Below are 20,311 nucleotides of genomic sequence, written 5' to 3'. Positions count from 1 at the left end.
CATAGAGAAATTATAGCTCCATGAGGCTTGTACGCAACATATAAAGTGGCTTCTCGAGAATGAAGATGAGCTGTAGCTCTGAGATTCCGTGGATATACGTGATTTTTCTGAGGAATTTTCCCACCTATGAAATCTCTCATGCCATCCATTTATTTATTCAAATCCCTTTTCATTAATCATCAACCCACAGCGACCAGTCACTCATGAGCTTTCCTAAAGTTGGAAATGAAGGGCTCATAATCTTAAGGGAAGTATACTAAAAACACACATTTTAAGACATTGTAAATAGTCTTCTAAATGTACCCAAAGGAATCAAGTTAAAACATTTTTGACATGTAGTTTATAGGTCAATTATTCCTTTAAAAACGGGTCAAATACGGTCATATTCTCGAATTAAATGGTGAGAAAATTACAATATATGCTGAGTTTGGTCAAAGGAAACTGCCTTACGTTGTACTCCCCCCCAACAACAACTTAAAAACAATTGCTTTCCTTTTCCTTTTTTTTAAGATTGCATGAAGACATTTTTATTCACAGAGAAATGTCGCCCCTGTGTGGACAGTATGTTGTACTGCAACACTAGAATGAGCGTTTATGAGACACTTTCAGATTTAAGTTATTTGCTCTTTATTGTATTTTCGATTCATTTCATATTTATTAGAAATGTGTGCAAATATTTACTATAATTCAAACCATTGGTTTATTTCTTCTTTTGTAGAGTGTATAAAACTATTCACCTCCTTGAAAGATTGTTTATTGTCTGACTAACTACTCACAGGTGATCAATGTCACTAATTATGTGACTAATTCTAACACGTCACTGTCCGCGTGCCGCGGTCTGCGCACTGACCTGCAGTCCTGTGGAAATATTGGATTTAAACATTGGTTTCACTCCGGTTGAACATGTAATTGGTCCGGGTAGAAAGAAGACACCTGTATGACAACGAAATACATTTGAAGATACAGCATGCTGCTAGATAACAGGTAAAAAATAAAACGGTTTTTTTTACATTTTCACTGGAAGTAGTATGGAAGCCCATTTCCGGCAGCAAAAATAAAACAAATAAGAGAAATTAGATATAAAGTCGAAATTATAAGATACTTTAACACAACAGTCATAGAAGCAGCTCTTTGGCAGGTTACCCTACATTTGACATAGAAGTACATTGAAGATTACTTTAAACGTGGCTTTACAACAGATTAAATACTTCAATTGCTTGTTTCACATGGGATTGTACTAAGCAAGAAGCAGCTCTGGCGTAGGAAGAATAAAACCGACTTTCTATCTCATATTTCTGTCTTTTTTTGTAAATAAAAAAAAAATGCTTATTTTATTTTTTATTTTTGTAGTGATTTTATTTTATTTTATTTCATTTTTAGTGATTTTTTTGTTTGTTTTTGCTGCCTGAAATGGGCTTCCGTAAAGTAACGCTTAATTTTTCATTAACGTACGGAGTGACGTCATACACGAGGCTAGCGGCGCGAGGTGACGTATCGGTCAACGGCAGAGTCAGGTCGGTTGGGTGGAGGTCACTCACGCTTTGAAGTTATCAACATGAATGTTGCCATGGAAGAGGAGATGAAAGTTGCCGTGGAAGCGGAGAACCGGCACGAGGTGAGCGCAGTCTGCCATTAACCGCCGTTGCTGGCCTTTAACGGTAGCTAGCATAAGTTGTGCCATTTTAAACGGTTCATCTCGTTAACGTTAGATTGCTGACATTAGAAAAGTGGAAATTATATCAAAATAAGTCAACTAAGTAGGTAACTGTGGAATTAAACTTTGTGGGTAAACAGTGTAGCCTTTTTTTGGTGTAAAATAATTCATTTTTATGTCTGAGCTAGCTTGCTAATAAGCTACAAGAAAGAGTTTGCCAATGGGTAAAACATACATTTATAATCAAGTATCTCAAGTGAAACAGTGTACACAGTAATGTCGCCAAAGTGGCTATTACTGTAGCTATTAACTTCATTAAACTGTTCTTGTAAGATTCATTTTTGTGAATATCTAACGTTACAGGCTGCAGGTGCATCCACCTTGTCTGACTTAAAAGACTCAAGTACCTGCTGTTTATTGTTACATTTGTTGGACTTCAATGAGAAGTTGGCCGTACGTGTTGTCTGGTAGCAATGGAGGATGCTTTTGATCTGGTGTGAAGTAATAACAGAGTGTCCTTCTCTCCATAACAAAGCAAGTTTAAGACTCTTCTTATGTACTTATGGATTTTAGTACTCCTTAAGTCCTAGTACTCGGCTCCTTTCTGGCAGGAAAGAACTTCATCACACCAGATTCAGTCATTGCTTGTTTTAATTGCATTTTAAGTTCACATCCAGCTGTCCATCCCAGAACAGCAGCTGCTCCTTCAGCCCAGAAGTGTTACCTCCAGAAAACCACGATGACAGCCCGACCCACCACACCCGCTGCCCCGGCACCTTTATCCCTCGTCCCGGCACCGTTATCCCCAATCGGATCTTTGTTGGGGGAATTGACTACAAGGTGAACATTCAATGTACATTTAGCCTGAAATCTGGAGTGAAGTGTCCCTAAAGATGGAGTGATATAACAGTAAAAGTGTGTGTGTGTGTGTGTGTGTGTGTGTGTGTGTGATTAAGGTTAATGAGAGCGACCTGCGACACGTCTTCTCTCAACATGGTGCAGTAAAAGAGGTGAAGATTGTGATAGATCGCTCAGGACTATCAAAGGGGTGAGTTAGCGTCATATACAGTTGGTGGCTTTCTATCCTTTGAGCGTTAGTCATGGATACATAGATACTGTCAGCTGTTTAAAACTATTTTGATTCTGTTTCTTTGAACAGATATGGCTTTGTTACATTTGAGAGCCAAGATGACGCTCTGAAAATCCTTAATGATGTAAGTAGAGCAGGCTGTTAAGGTGTCTTGCAACTAAGGCACATATAATAATGTAGCTTATCCGCCAAAATCTATTGTCTAATGCAGCGTCTTTTTCCCTCGATGACCACATTAAAGGCTAAGGGAATCTGTTTTAAAGACAAGAAGCTCAACATTGGTCAGGCTGTCCGCAGGCAGCAAGCTACAGGACAAAGTAAGTCGAAAAAAAGGTGCCTATTTAGACTAAATAGTTTGTGATTGTTTTGAAATGCCCAGTAGTTTGACTGTTTTGTGGCGTCCTTCTTTTCTTTTCGCAGCTAAGAGTGCCCTTGTGCCCATCCCTGACTCTGCCACGCCTCAGCCCATCTCCTGTGGGACCACGCCCGCAGGCTTTCCTTACATCTACCACAACGGAGTGGCCTACTTCCACTGCCCCAACATGCCCCAACCTTTTGCTCACCACTGGCCTGTCAGCCATCAGCCTGTCTACCAGCAACCAGCCTATCACCACCACCAGGTCAGCTCAGCTCTTCAGTGATTCTCTGTCACCATTTACTAAGAGCAGCGGGGGTTTGAGCTTTATTTAACGGTCTGCTGTCTTTCCTTTTCACCCTTTCCCAGTGTGCCCCAAACCAGTATCAGTGGAACGTCGTCCAGGTAGGCGGAATGAAGGCGTTCCTCCTTTCTTAGTTCAGGAGAATTAGGCCAGTTGTTCACCTGTTGGGAATGTTTTTTTGTCGTCCAGTCGCCGATGCCCCCCAGTCCAGTCGTGTACCCCCAGCCGTCAGAATATCTGTATCAGCCCGCTGATGGAGGCCCCGTCCAGCCTCCTCTGCCCGTCATGGAGGACACCACACCAGAGGTACAGATCACCCCCGCAAGTTATTGTACACGTTTGTTTGGTGGGGAGAAAAGTATTGACTTTATGAGTATTAGAAAACTTCGGCGTGTTGTCATTCTCTTGCAGTTTGTAGAGCCCACGTTGCTGCAGGTTTACCCGTCGTATCCTCCGAGAACTGACGGAATGACGCCCATCGTTCTGCAACACGACCCTAGAAAGGTAAAAAAAACGTTTCCGTCATGTTCGCGTATCGCTCTCTATTTCTGCAAACCGTCACCGAGTCCTTTGTTCCACCTTCTTCTCTACAGAATCTGATGTTTCCACACGCGCAGGTCCACCTGAAGCCAAAGTACCACCGGTTCATCCGCCACGAGGACTATCACTACCTGCAGGAAGCAGCAGAGCCACCGGGCGCCTCCATGCTTCACACTCACCAACCTCTCATGTAGGCTAAACACACGACCACAACCTCTCATGTCCGCTTACTCCATTATACTCTCTATTGATATGATCTATCAACTGTCTACCCTGTGCCTTACAACATAATGCAGTGTGTGATTGCTCCTCCAGTTGAGCTCTCACCTCGTAGACTCTCAGCCCTCAGATCTGTTTCTGTGTTGATGCTGTGATACAGGCGGATGATTGAGGTTTGCGCTACGTTACAGTGGCTCACATTGCATACTGTACATAACAGTATTTATAGTAGTTTTGTCACTGTCGTCGCTTTGATAACAAAAACTGCCGTGACTGAACGACGTGTTGAAATGTGATTACTCAGATTTGGAGGTTTCTTATTATTGGAGCTCAACTAATGTCTTCAGCTCTTCAGAGTTAATGACCTGTGACGTAGTCGGGGGATTTAAATGCTTTTTACCACCAACATTTAAGCCGGAATTCTTTTTATAAACACAATTTAAATTGAAACCTTTGAAAATGTTCAATATTGATCCACACAAACATTATTTTCAACCATTTTTCAGTAAGATGATGTGAGGAAGTTACTGGACTAAAGCCTTTATCAGTTTTAAAACCAGCTCTAATTGATTTATCAATAATAATTTAGAACCAGGAGAAAGCAGCTTTATTATTGAAACCGAACCGCAGAAACAACTACATGAACATGTAATATATTCTCTATAAAACAGGCTGATTGTGAGCATATTTAGCCGTTTTTGACAGCACAATCCTTCCATGAATGTGTACCGGTTACTTAGCAATTTTATATATCAGGAATCATAATTTTATATTTGGAAATATAAAATAGATTAGATTACAGATGTGTAATCTCTCAAAGGTTGTGTGTTGTCATTTTTCAGTATGAATTAGTTACTTTTCTAGTGTTCTAAAAGTTCATATAGTTTAAATGGGCTGTTTCCAAATATCTAACACACCTGCCCTGAAATTCAATTTGGATTATATTGAATTTGAAAGATAGATATCCATTTTTTAAATAATATATTTCCCTGGATATTTTATTGCAAATCTACTTAATCCTTATGCCGTAATGTTTTATGTCATATTTGTTCAGTGTGACATAGTTGTGCTCATAATTCAGGTGAAATGTTCATTTTTCAGTGTGCTTTTCATTACATTGCTTTTTGTTTTATTGTATTACCAACTCCATATATTTAGTCTTGGGATCAAACTATTGAAAGTGAAATGTATAACCAAAGAATAAGCCAATCTAAAATACTTGTGCGATTTTGTTTACATATGCTTACATGTGCGGTCTGTACTACTAAACATCACATGACACCCGCTTGTTTTGCTTTAGCGACATTAGCTTTAGTTCAGTGTGTTATAATAAATGTTTCCTGTGTAGTGGCTGTGTTTTGCATTCTTATGCAATAAAAAAAAAGATCAAAATCAAACCAGCAGAGGCTGAGAAATGATGCATTTTATGGGTCATGTGGCAGAAAAGCGGAATACTACATTTCCCATAATGCAACTTGATGGCATCTCTCGAGCGAACACCTCGAGCCAAATACTGACCGCAGGATTATTACGTCACCGTGTTCTGCCAATGTTTTACCATCTTGTGATGCAAATTGTTAATTGGCTGAAGTTGAAGTCATTTGATAAACTAAACGGGACGACATCAGGTGTGTTTATACAGGGCTCCTGTGTGAGGGGGGGGTCAATAATGTGCCAGTCTAGACCAGGAACATTGATGAATCAGGGTTTTTATATTGTATGAATGGGATCAAGACCTTGGCAGGGTGGCAAAAGCACCGGAACGCATGCTCACTAGAATAACAAAAGGCTTGATAAAACAGCTGTGTCTCTGCGTCAGCTGTCTGTGCGTGACGAGCTTCATACCGTTTACAGGGACTTCTCACATTCTAAGATAACAGAGACTAACATTGGACTGTAAAGCACAGCATTATTCCCAAAGCCTCACAAAGTAAATACTATTTAAGACGCTCATTTTGTACAAAACTCCTCACTCTCTTGTCTCTTCGTCAGTGGTTTCTGGGGCCCCTAAAACACCTCGCTTGGGGCCCAGAAACATCAAATCATGTCCATTTGCAAAGGTCCAACTCAGCAAGTAAAGGTTTAGTGTAGTCACTAAGAGTTTATGCTAGCAGCCCTGTGAGGCTGCACTGGGTTTTGAGCTACATGCTAACATGTTAATGTGAAGTAATGCAGATATGTTAATAAGCGCGTTAGACGTCGTAGTTTAGCGTGTTAGCATGCTAACATTTAGCACTAGCCGCAAGGTAAAGCCGAGGAATATCACTAGTTTTGTATATCTTAGAAGTACTGAACAAATTTAGACTTTTACCTGATGACAGATTTCATTATCAGGTTGTTGTGGCACATCGCATAAGGAATGGATGAAAAGGACACAAATGACGCTTGTTGTTTTGCTGGAGCTGTGAGCGCTGACCCCCGGGGTCACTAGCACACTGCGGTGTTTTGATGAACCTGTGAAAACCGGACAACAATAACTCATCATCGCACCGTGCTGCGTCGCTATACATAACCAGATTTGTGTTATAAAACCTATTTGGATGACAATACTTTATGCTGTGCCATCACACAGCTACTTTATATAAAAGGACCGCGGCACGGAGAGCGTCCATTGAGCGCCAGTCTGGCCCCCCCAACTAATGTAACAATGGGAAAGGTAAGCTCGTTATGTGTTGCTTCTGAAAATACAGATTGAGAACATTTAGCTTTCACAGTGGGAGTTGATGATTAATAAATAAATACATTTTTGCAGATCGTATTCTACGAGGACAGGAATTTCCAGGGTCGGCACCATGAGTGCGTGAGCGACTGTGCTGACCTGCACACGTACTTCAACCGCTGCAACTCCATCCGGGTGGAGAGCGGCTGCTTCATGGTGTACGAGAGACCCCAGTACCTGGGCCACCAGTACTTCCTCCGCCGGGGGGAGTACTCCGACAACCAGCGCATGATTGGCATCAACGACTGCATCCGCTCCTGCCGCATGATTCCCATGGTAAGCCAAAGAGCGCGTCAATTAGGATGATTATTGATGCTGATGATAATAAGTCAAGGAGAGAGAAACCAAACCAGTCTGACTCATAAACGTTGTCTTTCCTGCAGCACCGTGGTTCCTACAAAATAAGACTGTATGAGCGTCCAGACATGGGCGGCCAAATGCAGGAGGTGAGCGACGACTGCCCCAACGTCCAGGACCGCCTGCGTATGTCTGACATTAACTCGTGCAACGTGGTCGACGGCCACTGGCTGATGTACGACCAGCCCAACTACAGGGGAAGACCCTACTACGTGAGGCCCGGCGAGTACCGCAGGTACAGCGACTGGGGCGGCGCCAGTCCAAGGATCGGCTCGCTCCGGCGAATCACCGACTTCAACTAGAAGTCTTTCAGAAAAACCTTCCTCCTCTCTCCGTTCTCAATAAACATGCTGGGCTTAAACTGTGTGCGTGTGTCCGTATCTAAAAGACTCCGAGATGTTTCCATCACTTATTTGTTGTTGTCGTTTAAAATGTTCAAAACACAAACGATGAGATCTAATGTCACCCAAGCAAACCCACCGAACCCCTGAACTCCAAAGATCCCAAAGAAAACCAAAGCAGCATTTGACAGAACTGAAGTAATTGGATCGATTTATTGACAGTACTTCAGATAAACAGTGTCTGGACATCAGGCTTCCTCACACAGCGATGCGTCTGATGGACCCCACCCGAGAACTGGTGCTCCCCCACTCATTGAACCTCCTGTATTCACCGGAGCGCATCAGGTACTGGCGTCCCCTGTAGTTGGGATGCTCGTAGAAGATCCAGTTGCCGTCCATCACGTTGCAGGAGTAGATGTCGCTGAAATGGAAGCGCTCGTTGAGGGAGGGGCAGTCGTCCGTCAGCTCCATCGTCCGGCCTCCGAACTCGGGGCGCTCGTAGATCATCATTCTGTGAGGGCTTTGGTGCTGCAGAAAAACACAGTGCGAGGGTTATGAAAAAAAAACGGCAGGTTTAGGGTGAAACCGGCCCGGCTGAAGCCTACCGTAGGGATCATACGGCAGGATCGCACACAGTCGTTGAATCCCATCCAGCGCTGGTAGTCTGGAAAGTCTCCCTTCCTCAGGTAGTACTGGTAGCCCATGTAGCTGGGTCGCTCATAGACCATCCAGTCACCGCTGTCCACTCTGATGGAGTTGCAGCGGCTGAAGTGGGAATGCAGGTCGGAGCATTCGCTGCTGCACTCGTACGAGCGACCCAGGAAGTTCTTGTCCTCGTAGAAGATGATCTGGAAACATCAATCGATGGTTTTGAGTCGGAAACGGAGGCGATGTGGCGTCAAATTAAAAAAAAAAGTACAAATGCACCACGTGTAAGAAAACGCTTCCAGTTCACCGGTTCCGGCTGAATAGTCCGCGCAGGTACGCAGAGACACAAAAGGCACACAGCAAAACAAGCAGCCTTACCTTTCCCATTGTGTCGGCTAACCGTCGTCACGCTGTGCAGCGGCGGCCGTGGGCTCCACGCTGCCTTTATAACCCGGGGGTGACCCGCGTCTTTGTGACCCCGAACAATGAGCGTGCTCGTCAGCTCTTTCTCACAGAACAATATTTAGCTTCAGGAGGCCAATCGGCTGCTTTGAGCAGAGGCTGCCCTTTAGAATGTGCTCTGGTGTGAAAACGCTCATAGAATCTACAAATAAACCAAAAGATTATGTATGAAATTATGAAAAACTCGTGGGAAAGCTCATGTTTGTTTGTACATAGTTTATTTTTTCATCTACAATTTTTATATAAGTTTATCTTTGTACATTAGAAAACATTATAGTGACATAAAATCCAATCTATCCCTTTAAATGCAGATGATTGTGCGACTGTACAAACTGCACGGAGGCTGTAGTTTTAACTTGAATTCGAGGTCGTAGAGTGAATATTCAACATCCTGTGGAGTGAACGCAACCGCGGCCTCGCTTCTTTCTGTACACAGCAGCAGCTTATATATGATTTACAATTCAGAGAGCCTTATTCTCGTCACGTCAGCATAATAGCGCGTCTGTACGTAGTCGCCAGTTCTCTCCGTTTTGCTTTTTGTTTGCCAGCAATCCCCCCCATATTGTCACAGCGTCTATAGACTAAGCTCTAGAACGCCGCTTCAACACAGTCGGCACGTGAGTGACTGTTACAGTAGAGCTGTTGTTCTGAAGTACGTCAGTGGGTTGTGTACATTTTGATCGCTTATTCATTTGATTAATAAATGGAAGAAACAAGATTTTGATCCGCTGTCAGAGTTTTAGCAAATCTCGCAAAGTCTTGCTCTGCTGTTAGTTATTAGTTGGCTTTTTAAATTGTATAACTGATGACTGTAGATTTAGATTTCATGGTACCAGTAGATGAGACATACTTCATGCTATTTCTTTAGCCAGATCTTACCAGCGCTCCTTTAATATGTCAAACATGTTAGATTATGAGAACACTCATATCTCTTAAAATAAATAATGTGTATCTATGGGGCCTTGTTGACTCCGATGCATAAAGCACAGACACCTATAGACACTCCCCTCTCTAATAAAGCCATAAAAGTCCCCATACATATTGTATATTTAATCATCATTAATTACTCACTGCGTTAATGGTTTAACAGTCTTTACATAACTCAGTCTCTTTGTGTTTGAGTCCTCATTGAACGTCTTGTTTCAGACAAAGAGGAAGACAAATTGAATATGTGACGTAATCTGTGTGACACGTGACTAAACTTTATTATGGTAAATGTACATTTTTAATGCTGATATCGAATATAGTAGAGGCAGTAAGCCTAAGTAAGTCATTTTTAATGGTAAAAGCAGCAGTCGCATTATTGCTTGCATGTAAATATGGGCAAATGAATGCAGCTTTTTAATAACTTTAACAAAAAATACAGGAAATGCATGTTGCTGTGTTTGTAGCACGAATATCATCCCCTACTATTACTTATCACATCTTTCATTTTCATATAAATATGAAGCAGGGATTATAGCGTTACCTGAAATATAAAGTCTGCTGCTCTCCTGTATGTTCATATTTTAGACGTTATACTGTACATTTTCTACACATGTTATTATACACGGTTGTATTTGTATTTCAGCCAACTTTCAGGGGAAAGAAATCATTTTTTTAGCATTTCATACGAGTCGATTCTGACAACTGTATATTAATCTGTCTATGACTCTTAAGACCGCTGAGTGGGCCAAACAGTCACTGATCTAAAATGTGCTCAGAAAAGAATTCAAAGAAAATATGCGTCAAATCATTTTATTGTGCGCATCACGCAGTTATAGAGGTAAATTCATCGTGGCTGGATTGCACAGTACAACTGGAAACTACATGCAAACAATGCACAAATCACAGTTTCAGGATAAAAACAAGGCTCCTTCTTTTTGCCTCTCACTTTCGACATCTCGTTAATGTTAATAAAAACAAAAGCATCTGCAAAACCTAGTAGCTAAAGATAAGTGATCAAGTTAGGATTCTGTGATGCGTCTGATTGAATTGAACGTCATGTCGTCGCTGCTCATCTCCCTCAGGTTCCTGTACTTCCCGGGTTTCAGATAAAACATCCGGCCCTCGTAGTTGGGCTGCTCGAACATCAACCAGTAGCCTTCCATCACGTTGCAGGACTGCATGTCGGACATGTGGTAGTGGTCCTGGATGGAGTCGCAGTCCTCCGTCAGCTCCTGCATCTGCCCTTCGAAGTTCGCTCTCTCGTAGATCCTCATCTTAAAGGGTCCCTTGTGCTGTTAGAGGACAACATGTTCAATTAAATATGCATTGATCTAACAATAGCAGAAACAATAATAATAGCGAGCAGTTTCTCCCTCTAATCACGTCCTGGAAACAACCCTGCTGGACACCCGACTGATCCAGATGTTCTCTGATTCTGGGTAAGAAGCGACCAAACGCATCTCTCATGTTCCTTTCCGTGACACATCTGTCTCTCCTCGTTCGGCGGGTGTTGTGCTCATATTTACCACAGGGACGATGCGACAGGACTGGATGCAGTCGTTGAAGCCGATGGTGTTCTGGTACTCGGGGTACTCCCCCGGGGTCAGGAGGTACTGCTGGCCCGTGTAGTTGGGCTGGTCGTAGACCATGAACGCACCGCTCTCCACCCTGCAGGAGCTGCACCGGCTCAGGTGAGAGGCGATTTCAGAGCAGTCGCTGATGCACTCATACGAGCGGCCCTGGAAGTTTCTCCCCTCGAAGAAGACGATCTAGAGACAAAGACATGAAGGAGAAGCTACATGTGAGTAAAAGGGAGTTTTGTTTTGGTACATATACAGTATAAAAGTCCGAGCTCGAGGCAGCATCTGGCTGCTGCAGCGGTCTGCACCCTTCATTACCTTTCCGCTCATGGTCACGCTATTTGATTTCTGTTGTTCTTCCCACTGGCGCGCTGCCTTTTATGCATCATGTGACATCAAAAGAATCTGCCCCTCAATTGTACAAAATGACTGAGTCAGCTCATCTGCGTGGATGTCCCCTACTGTATTATACGATCGAAGCTGCGGACAGATTAAACAGTAGTGGTGCGGCGTTCACAGTGACAAAGCAAACTCTGCTTATTGCATTACCTTTGTAGTTCATTTTATTTATCGGACACGTTTACGTTGAGAGAACAGCGTACAGCAGACCCAAGATTGAATCAAATGCTTTGATTCAAAGCTAAAACATCACTTTTGAAAGCAGAAATAACACACATTTTAAATGAATAAGAAATAAAACACAACATGGCTCAGTTCAGTAGGTTCAGGGTTTTTGCATCACCAGCTTATTGTGGCCAAAGTTATCAAATGTTTTGATGGATATTAGTTTATCTGACTTTATCGCTGACACACTTTTGCTACATTACATTTCATTGTGTCTCAAATAAACATTTAAATGGTTTTGACACAAAGGTAAACGCAGCGGTCCTCACTAGGAGGCATGTTTGTTTCATTGTCCTAGAATTACCACCAGGTTTACACAATCTCTCTGAGCAAAACAACATCTCATTGGTGCCCGAAAGTAGAATCCCAATGTGTTATGTGTCCTGCTTATCTTTCCTTCTGTGTCACCACGAGGACAAAATGTCCGCTTGTGCAAAATGTAATATCATCCAAACAAATTCATGCTCCTCAGAGGTTGAAACACTCCATTAGCGTCCCCCTACTGTAGCGCGACAGCTTTACACGCAAGATATCTCAAAATATAACATGCTGATTGCCATGAAATTTACTGAGTACATTAATGTCCTCTAGAGGGATACAACTTTTAGAATTTAATAATCACATGACCTTTCCTTTTAGCGCCACCGTCAGGACAGACAGAATATTTACTCAATGCCGTCCAAATGAGAAACTGCGTCGTATACATCTCCGTGTTTGATTAGGCAAAGAAGAAATACAAATATCCATTACTATTGTAATGTTTTTATGATATATTACATGTTTTTCCATCTTAAAACTGGTGCTGTGGGCAAAGTTGAACCAGGAAGTTGCTCCGCAGTGCTGTGCTGTACAGTACTGATGCTTACAATGGGCAGTCTAAGTAAAACCTTCATGTTTGGATTAAGGGGAGGTTGTAATAATGATGGGAAAAATGTATCAACTCCGGTAAAAGTGAATCACTAAAACGTTCAGAGTGGAGGTGTGATGAGTTGACTGTTGAGGAGCTTGAGGCCTGATATATACACATAAATAGTACTACAGAGTAATATTAACGCAATTTAAAAAAAATACCTGACAGCTGTTCTCAAAGAAGCTCCCACAAAATGTAAACATGTCTACATAAATGACTTTAAATCTTTATTTAGGGATCAAAATGTTTCCGTCTGACCTCTTGGGGGACTTTCACCACTGCAACATTGCAAAGCATGCAGTCTCACCCAGCGTAAAGAAAACTACAAAACAGCAGAGAGATACTTCAAAATATGATCTTTATTTTCAACGACAATCAGCAGTTGTCCGAGATGCGCCTGATGGAGCTGATTCTCGTCACGTTGCTCATCCCCGTCTCTCTGAGGTTCCTGTACTCTCCCGGCCTCACGTACATCATCCGGCCTCTGTAGTTGGGCTGCTCGAACATCAGCCAGTGGCCGTCCGTCACGTTGCACGACTGGCAGTCGGACATCAGGTAGCGATCCTGGATGGACTCGCAGTCGTCCATCAGCTCGTGCATCTGGCCGCCGTAGTTCTCCCTCTCGTAGATCTTCATCCTGAACTGCCCCCTTTGCTGTTGGAGCAAGACAAGGACACGTCGGTTTCTACACCGCCTTGTTCTGGAGTCTCATCAGAAGCAACGTAGTTCCCCAATCACCTAACATGCATGTCTGCCAAACTACCAAAATGTCTTACCACGGGGATCATGCGACAGGAGCGCACAGTATCCATCATGGCCATGCCCATCATGCCCATCATGCTCCCTATGCGCTGGAAGTCGGAGTACTCCCCTCTCTTCAAGAACACCTGGTTACCCATGAAGTTGGGGTGGTCGTAAGCCACGAAGCACCCGTTCTCCACCCTGCAGGAGTTGCAGCGGGTCAGGTGCATGTGGATGTCGGAGCAGTCGCTGCTGCAGTCGTAGGACCGACCCTGGAAGTTCCTCTCCTCGTAGAAGATAATCTGCAGCGAAAAACACGCAGGAAAGAAAAGAACCCAGCAGTTTGCATCATACATGTGTGAACTACTCATCAATGTATTTCTACAGCACCAGATTTCCCTGATACAAACGCATGATAAATATTACCCTGCCCATGGTGACGCTTTCAGTTTTTTGTTTTTTTTGCAAATGCTGCCAACCCAGCGCCACTTTTATATAGACTATGAGCTGCAGACCACCTTGCACACCTTTGTGTGAAACATCATGACTCATCACGAGGTGCACGTGCTTCTGCATTCATTTTTTTCACAGCGCACCTCAATAGTTATTATTGTATGTTGAATGTTTGGGGGGGTCAAGTCAGGTCATAACAGAAGCAAAACGTTCCTCAAATGACGTTTTATTGATTTCTACTCTTCAAATGTTACAAGGCCAAAGCTTTGCTGAGTGGCGTTTGTTTAAATGTCTTTAGTGTAACCATGAAGTTCACATCTGATGTTCACACCACGTCGATTTTTTGACAGAAGAGATTCAATAGTAGAAGTTTCTGGAATGCACGTATAAAAAAAACCAATAACTACTGCGGGTTCTGACATGCAGTGAAGTCTGCCACCCTATAGTGCTGCACTGGGCCACAATATAGAGTGATGAGTCAAAGGTTTCAGCACAAGCCATGTGGAAATACTACGCCTGTGCAATGTATAAAAAGGGAAAAGGGTCGATGTTGATGCAGTACGTCTGGGATTAGCTCACAAATATCATGGCCATGGGGAGGGTAAGTGAAGCTTTCATCTGAGACACAATAACATTGAAAAGAGTTTAAGATGTTGATCAAGATCGGTCTTCGCAGATCATATTCTACGAGGACCGGAACTTCCAGGGCCGGTCCTACGAGACCAGCAACGACTGCCCCGAGCTCACCTCCTACCTGAGCAGGTGCAACTCCTGCAGGGTGGAGAGCGGCCTCTTCATGGTCTACGAGAGGCCCAACTTCATGGGCCAGCAGATGCTGGTGAGGAGGGGCGAGTATCCAGACAACCAGCGGCTGATGGGAATGACTATGAGCGACTGCATCAGGTCCAGTCGCATGATCCCCATGGTAGGTTCATCGGCTGCGTTGGTGTGGGCACAGTCACGCCACGAGTCACAGGAGGTGATTCCTCCACATTGTTGCAACTAAAAAGACTTGCAGAGCATGCGGTAAATAATCTAATTCTGTAAATTCACTGAGCTGAAAGGACACCCGACATGTTGGACTCCGACTACGATAAAAGCAGCTTTTCTTTTGGTCAACAGAACAGTTTTTTAGTTTACCAGTACGGAGGCCCAGAACAGCCATGGTTGCAATCATTTGATAATAAGATCCCAAGTCAGTTTTCATGTTATCATTACAGTTGTTTTCTTGAGATAATGAGATCATTAACTTGGGGTAACCAACCGTTCCGTACACCAGTCTGATCACACAAATAAAAACGTGTAGATCTAAAGGTCGGGTTCAGTTCAGACGCCCACCGTCATTTCCCTGATGTTTCCTCGTCTGCAGCACAGAGGACCCTTCAGAATGAGGATCTATGAAAAGGAGAACTTCGGGGGCCAGATGCACGAGCTGATGGACGACTGCGACAATATGATGGACCGTTTCCGGATGTCCGACTGCCAGTCGTGCAACGTGATGGACGGCCACTGGCTGATGTTCGAGCAGCCCAACTACAGAGGCAAGATGCTGTACCTGAGGCCAGGAGAGTACAGGAACCTCAGAGAGACGGGGATGAGCGACATGATGAGGTTCAGCTCCATCAGGCGCATCACGGACTCCTGTTAACTCTGAATGTACCGGGTGGGGAAAATAAAGCAAGCTGAAATCTAATGTTTCTGATTCTTGAATGTCAATCTGGTGCAAAAATACATAGTGACTCCTACTGTTCGGCCCTGAGCAGCCGTTTACTTTCACTTCATGTCAGCATGGGAATCTCCGACATTCAGAATTTGAGAGTGAGGTATTAAAAAATCAAGCCCACAGGGGAAGCAATAAGCAATCAGGAAGGTTGTGAAAAGGATCATTAAATATTTCCTCCATTAAAAAGATTAGCTTCCCAAAAACTAATTGCAGCTCCAAGCTGAACTGAAACTTCTGGCCTGGATACATTTATTTAGTTTGAATCACTGATGTTTATGTCATTTTGACCACTCAGCTTTTGGATAATTTAGGAAAAGAAAGGGAAGTCAATCCTTTCCAAGTTCTTCATGCTCTTTAATTTGATACCTGAAGCATATCAAGATGAAAAGTGGAAAAGATGTGACGTAGTCAACAGATGTAGATCTGTATTTTGGCCATTCGCCGAGCCAAAAATAATAATATAACAGTGAAACACAATAAAAACCAACGATCTATAAGCAACTGACGTGCTGTTTAATTTCTCCTCATGCATCTTTGCTGCTGAATGAATTTGTCATGACCACATGGTTTGGATTACATGGAGCACCTAATGACCCAAAAACATTTCAAGCGTTTCTCTAAGGTGAAATTAAATATATAATATTCACGTTTTTATTAGTGTATAATCACCTGAAAATGAGAATCGTGTTTTCGTTCATATCTACTATAGGGAGCAGGTTCCTCTTCATGGAGTCTGCCATGTTTCTACAGTAGCCCAGAATGGACAAACCAAACAAGGGCTCTAGAGAGAGACTTGAAGGCCACCGTAGTTCTCCGACACGCTTGTTAAAGTACCACCGCCGTCTTAATTCTGCTGCTTCCTAAAGTAGGCAAGGCGAAAGTCCTGAAAGATACCGCGCCGTTAACCACGGTTATGCACTTAACCGCTCACATTACCGCAGGAAAGAGAGAAGCGAGTGGAGGTTTATTCAGCTGCTTGCAATTCACAACCTCACCACTAGATGCCACTAAATCCTTCACACTGCCGTTTTAAAGGGAACTCTACAAAAACACCAAAGCACATTTGGTGCAAAACAAAAATGACCTGCATGTGTAATTCTGTGTTGCCCATAATCTAATAAATGCACTTTTGTACGCTACACTTGATGATAAAGTCTAATAATAGGAGGGTGGTTAAATGACTTGCAACATAAGCTCAAGATGACAGTTATACAGTACACACATTTGAATTTAGGTGTTAAAATGTATCTAAAGCAGAACCAACTTTTAGAATGGGTAACAGTGGTTTAAAGTCATCATAATGTTATCATTTGCAGCTGTAAATAGGAGAAAATGGAACATTGCTGAATCATTTCTTTCCATCACTGTGTGACACCGACCCTCTGCCTTCACTGTTCCAGCATGTGTTTGATACAGAGTCGCCATCAGACTGGAACAAAGGCAAATCAAACTGCACCAAGCCGTTTTGCTGATATGTAAATCTCCCTCATTTGGGTATCAAAGACTTGCCACGCTCTGCACATTTTGTTTATCGATAAATACTTTGATGGGGCTGCAGCAAAGAATGAGGTTTACAGTGCATCCAAATGGGGAAGGTGAGATAAAACCCACTGCAGCTTTTTAAAGATACTCACATTGCGTTTTTAAAACTTTTCCTCTTCTGCCACAGATCACATTTTACGAGGAGAAGAAGTTGCAGGGCCGCTGCTACAACTGCAGCAGCGACTGTGCCGACCTGCAAACATACTTCAACCGCTGCAACTCCATCCGGGTGGAGAGCGGTGTGTGGGTGGTCTATGAGAGACCCAACTACAAGGGTTTCCAGTACATCCTCAGCCCCGGGGAGTACGGGGACAGCCAGCAGTGGATGGCCTTCAGCGAAAACGTGAAATCCTGCCGCTCCGTAAAGAATGTAAGGGTCCTCATTCAGGTCAAATAGGAGAGGATTTGAGCTTTTACATATTGTTATTTGGAGAGTTAGACACAGTGCCACCTTTGGCAATCAGTGTTTTGTGCTTAATGTAGCCTGTGACCTGAACATACTGGATGTTCCCCAGAACAAATGTGTTCATCTCATTCGTGTCTTGTGTTTTCAGGCTTATGGCAGTGCGTGGAAGATGAGGCTGTACGAGAGGCCAGACTTCGGAGGTCAGATGGTGGAGTGCTCCGATGACTGTCCCTCAGTGTACGATACCTACAAGCTGCGCGAGGCGTACTCCTGCGTGGTGGCCGATGGAGCCTGGGTCTTCTACGACCTCCCCAACTACAGGGGCCACCAGTACCTCCTGGAGCGAGGCGAGTACCGGAAGCACGGCGACTGGGGGGCGGCCTCGCCTGGCGTCGGCTCCTTCCGCAGGATCACAGAGTTTTAACTTTAACCCCAGACCAGAAAGTGATTTAAGGGCCCGCACAACACCATCAATAAATGAGAAGCAAACTCTGACTGTTCTCATGGCTTGTCTGTAAATATGTCTCATGCTGGATCACTGGTTCATAATTTGATACTAATTTGAGATAAGTAACACTGAAACATTGTTTTCTCATAATCACATACTAAAGGGGTACTACAGGGATCAAGAGACTGATTAAAGATATCCTGACTTTTAGTCCTCCCATGATGCAACTCAGCAGCCTCTTTTCCCACACCTTTAAGTTCCCAGGCGTAACACGTGTTTCCTGTTATACATTTATATTATACAGAACAAATATTAGGAGAGAGAAAGTACAACTTAATATCTTGAGATAATGCAGTAATACAAAAAATAAACTGCATATTGATGATCAACAATATTCTTGCACCCTAACCAGTAATAAAACGTTTTACTTGAGGGTGGTGCCGGATGAAAGGACAAGAAGTGTCCAAATTGGAAAAGGTTCATCCTCTGAGGAGCATGAATGTGCTCCGTAAACAATCAGCCTTTTAGATTTTAATATTTCTAGTGTTCAAGTGAAAATATTGTCCTAGAAGAAAGGTTTGGTGGGTCACCAAATGCATTAGGAGTCATCTTCTGGGGATCATGAATATATTTAGTATTTGTCTGAATAAATCTGTTAAACAGACTGACATGAGTATACTGTTACTGTGCACAACAATATTTCAATTTATCAGCATTTTTCAACATCATCTCCTGAACTATTATTACACTAAAACAGTTAAACTACAACTACTGAGGTCAAGAGTGCACCTGGTTTGATATGAATCAGTTGTGCGGTGTGTTAAATCACGACTCGGTGTCTCCTGTAAAGTCTCTGGAGCCTTCCCTGCGGTGTCACTGACTCAGCTCAAAGCGCTTCATATCACACCAGATGTCCTGCAGTGGCCTTGTTGTTGTCAGCAAGCGTTGCTGCATCCAGTGGCTTTTGGGGATGCTTTGCACTCTGCGTTTGCATTGTTTGGGGAAACAGGATTCGCCGCTTCAGAACAATGTGATAAGCCTGGATAAATATTTCCAGTTCACACAGAAAAAAACCATGTGCTTAGTTTTATTGTTCTTGTTCTGTATAAAGAGAATATTGGAGGTGGCTGCTTAAATGTTTTATACAACACAACCAAACCTATTGCTATTAACTATGGAGAAGGTGCATTTTCACATATTTGATGTAACACACACAGTATTCTTAAAGGTACATGTGTGCAAACTATCTGCATGTATATTAAAAATAAAAAAAATTTGTTTGTATACTTTTTCAAGATCATCTTTTACGAGGACAGAAACTTCCAGGGTCGATTCCACGAGTGCGACAATGACTCCAGCGACCTGCACACGTACATCAGCCGCTGCAACTCCATCAGAGTGGAGGGAGGATTCTGGGTAACCTACGAGAGACCAAACTACATGGGCTACCAGTATGCGCTGAGCCCGGGAGAGTATCCAGACTACCAACGCTGGCTGGGCATCAACGACACCATCCGGTCCTGTCGCATTATTAGGAACGTAAGTTAAGAGAAATAATGATTTAATTATCCCAGAGACCATCAGTTGTCATTACGTGTCATCATCAAAATATGGAAGTCTTGGTGTTAGTTACTTTCATGCTTTTTTGTTTTGGTTTGTTTTAGTCTGCATATATCTTTTCTTACTCAAGCTTTAATTGTTCCAAATGTTCAGCGTCCTTCATTTTTTTATTCTTCCAGGTGGGGAACTCGTGGAGGCTGAAGGTCTGGGTGAAGGCTAACTTTGAAGGCCAGACGATGGAGCTGGCAGACAACATGCCTGTCTTCCACGAGCGCTGGCACAGCCGCGACGTCCACTCCTGCAAGGTGTTCGAAGGCGCCTGGATCTTCTACGAGCATCCGAACTACAGGGGGCGCCAGTACCTGCTGGAGAGGGGCGAGTACAGGCGGTACTCTGAGTGGGGGGGCGTGCAGCCCACTGTGGGATCCATCCGTCGGGTTAAGGAAAACTCGCCATGTCATTCTTTAAAAAGTGGGGAAAAGGCTGAGCGCACATCTTGAAAAATAAAGTCATGATACAACATTATACTTGTTTCTTTTTTCCTAAAAATCTGCATTATTAACCATATTTGATGTCACATATTTAATGGGTTTCAACTCACACGTTATTTATTTTAAAGCTACTACAAGGAACTTTCATGCTGTTTTGATTATGGCGGTGCCTGTGGACAAAAGCGGTAGTGTTTCCGAGCACCAGGGTCAAAACCTC

General features: G+C 43.2%; 6 protein-coding genes and 1 pseudogene across 7 annotated transcripts; 5 read left to right on the top strand and 2 right to left on the bottom strand.

Annotated features, from left to right (window-relative positions):
* Positions 1–1,461: 1,461 nt before the first annotated feature.
* On the top strand, positions 1,462–6,772 carry LOC137878834 (protein boule-like). 2 transcript variants are annotated; one of them, XM_068719257.1, is made up of 11 exons: positions 1,462–1,615; positions 2,345–2,494; positions 2,611–2,702; positions 2,814–2,868; positions 2,986–3,061; positions 3,165–3,364; positions 3,469–3,504; positions 3,593–3,709; positions 3,815–3,907; positions 3,997–4,133; positions 6,735–6,772. In XM_068719257.1, the coding sequence occupies exons 1-11, from the start codon at positions 1,556–1,558 to the stop codon at positions 6,745–6,747; spliced, it is 1,029 nt and encodes a 342-aa protein (XP_068575358.1). In that variant the 5' UTR covers positions 1,462–1,555; the 3' UTR covers positions 6,748–6,772. The 2 variants fall into 2 exon arrangements, with proteins under 2 accessions (XP_068575358.1, XP_068575357.1); XM_068719256.1 differs by having other exon boundaries at positions 2,321–2,494.
* A 31-nt stretch (positions 6,773–6,803) lies between these two features.
* Positions 6,804–7,540, top strand: LOC137878838 (gamma-crystallin M2-like). Its single transcript, XM_068719261.1, has 3 exons — positions 6,804–6,818; positions 6,915–7,157; positions 7,265–7,540. Exons 1-3 carry the CDS (start codon positions 6,810–6,812, stop codon positions 7,538–7,540), a joined length of 528 nt encoding a protein of 175 aa, XP_068575362.1. The 5' UTR covers positions 6,804–6,809.
* A 297-nt stretch (positions 7,541–7,837) lies between these two features.
* Positions 7,838–8,614, bottom strand: LOC137878837 (gamma-crystallin S-1-like). The gene is made up of 3 exons (XM_068719260.1): positions 8,606–8,614; positions 8,185–8,427; positions 7,838–8,107 (listed from the first exon to the last, which is right to left on the bottom strand). The coding sequence occupies exons 1-3, from the start codon at positions 8,612–8,614 to the stop codon at positions 7,838–7,840; spliced, it is 522 nt and encodes a 173-aa protein (XP_068575361.1).
* A 1,806-nt stretch (positions 8,615–10,420) lies between these two features.
* Positions 10,421–13,906, bottom strand: LOC137878835 (uncharacterized; annotated as a pseudogene).
* Positions 11,295–15,574, top strand: LOC137878836 (gamma-crystallin M3-like). The gene is made up of 3 exons (XM_068719259.1): positions 11,295–11,417; positions 14,601–14,849; positions 15,294–15,574. Exons 1-3 carry the CDS (start codon positions 11,400–11,402, stop codon positions 15,570–15,572), a joined length of 546 nt encoding a protein of 181 aa, XP_068575360.1. The 5' UTR covers positions 11,295–11,399; the 3' UTR covers positions 15,573–15,574.
* A 1,614-nt stretch (positions 15,575–17,188) lies between these two features.
* LOC137879022 (gamma-crystallin M2-like) lies at positions 17,189–18,019 on the top strand. Its single transcript, XM_068719589.1, has 3 exons — positions 17,189–17,242; positions 17,317–17,559; positions 17,744–18,019. The coding sequence occupies exons 1-3, from the start codon at positions 17,234–17,236 to the stop codon at positions 18,017–18,019; spliced, it is 528 nt and encodes a 175-aa protein (XP_068575690.1). The 5' UTR covers positions 17,189–17,233.
* Positions 18,020–19,294: 1,275 nt separating this feature from the next.
* LOC137879222 (gamma-crystallin S-1-like) lies at positions 19,295–20,103 on the top strand. The gene is made up of 2 exons (XM_068719900.1): positions 19,295–19,582; positions 19,783–20,103. The coding sequence occupies exons 1-2, from the start codon at positions 19,295–19,297 to the stop codon at positions 20,101–20,103; spliced, it is 609 nt and encodes a 202-aa protein (XP_068576001.1).
* The last annotated feature ends 208 nt before the right edge of the window (positions 20,104–20,311 follow it).

Source organism: Cebidichthys violaceus, unplaced genomic scaffold, assembly GCF_023349555.1.
Source record: "Cebidichthys violaceus isolate CVI_PGR_0920_01 unplaced genomic scaffold, fCebVio1.0.p SCAF_24, whole genome shotgun sequence".
Lineage (NCBI taxonomy): Eukaryota > Metazoa > Chordata > Actinopteri > Perciformes > Stichaeidae > Cebidichthys > Cebidichthys violaceus.
This window is presented reverse-complemented; position numbering and strand designations above follow the sequence as displayed.

Coding starts and splice junctions, on each gene's coding strand:
- LOC137878834 (XM_068719256.1), top strand. CDS start 1,556: ATGAATGTTGCCATGGAAGAGGAGATGAAAGTTGCCGTGGAAGCGGAG. Junction 2,495..2,610: donor TTGGGGGAATTGACTACAAG/GTGAACATTCAA, acceptor TGTGTGATTAAG/GTTAATGAGAGCGACCTGCG. Junction 3,710..3,814: donor TGGAGGACACCACACCAGAG/GTACAGATCACC, acceptor ATTCTCTTGCAG/TTTGTAGAGCCCACGTTGCT.
- LOC137878836 (XM_068719259.1), top strand. Junction 14,850..15,293: donor CCAGTCGCATGATCCCCATG/GTAGGTTCATCG, acceptor CCTCGTCTGCAG/CACAGAGGACCCTTCAGAAT.
- LOC137878838 (XM_068719261.1), top strand. Junction 7,158..7,264: donor CCTGCCGCATGATTCCCATG/GTAAGCCAAAGA, acceptor TCTTTCCTGCAG/CACCGTGGTTCCTACAAAAT.
- LOC137878837 (XM_068719260.1), bottom strand. Junction 8,108..8,184: donor CCTGCCGTATGATCCCTACG/GTAGGCTTCAGC, acceptor GTTTTTCTGCAG/CACCAAAGCCCTCACAGAAT.
- LOC137879022 (XM_068719589.1), top strand. Junction 17,560..17,743: donor CCTGCCGCTCCGTAAAGAAT/GTAAGGGTCCTC, acceptor TTGTGTTTTCAG/GCTTATGGCAGTGCGTGGAA.
- LOC137879222 (XM_068719900.1), top strand. CDS start 19,295: ATGTATATTAAAAATAAAAAAAATTTGTTTGTATACTTTTTCAAGATC. Junction 19,583..19,782: donor CCTGTCGCATTATTAGGAAC/GTAAGTTAAGAG, acceptor TTATTCTTCCAG/GTGGGGAACTCGTGGAGGCT.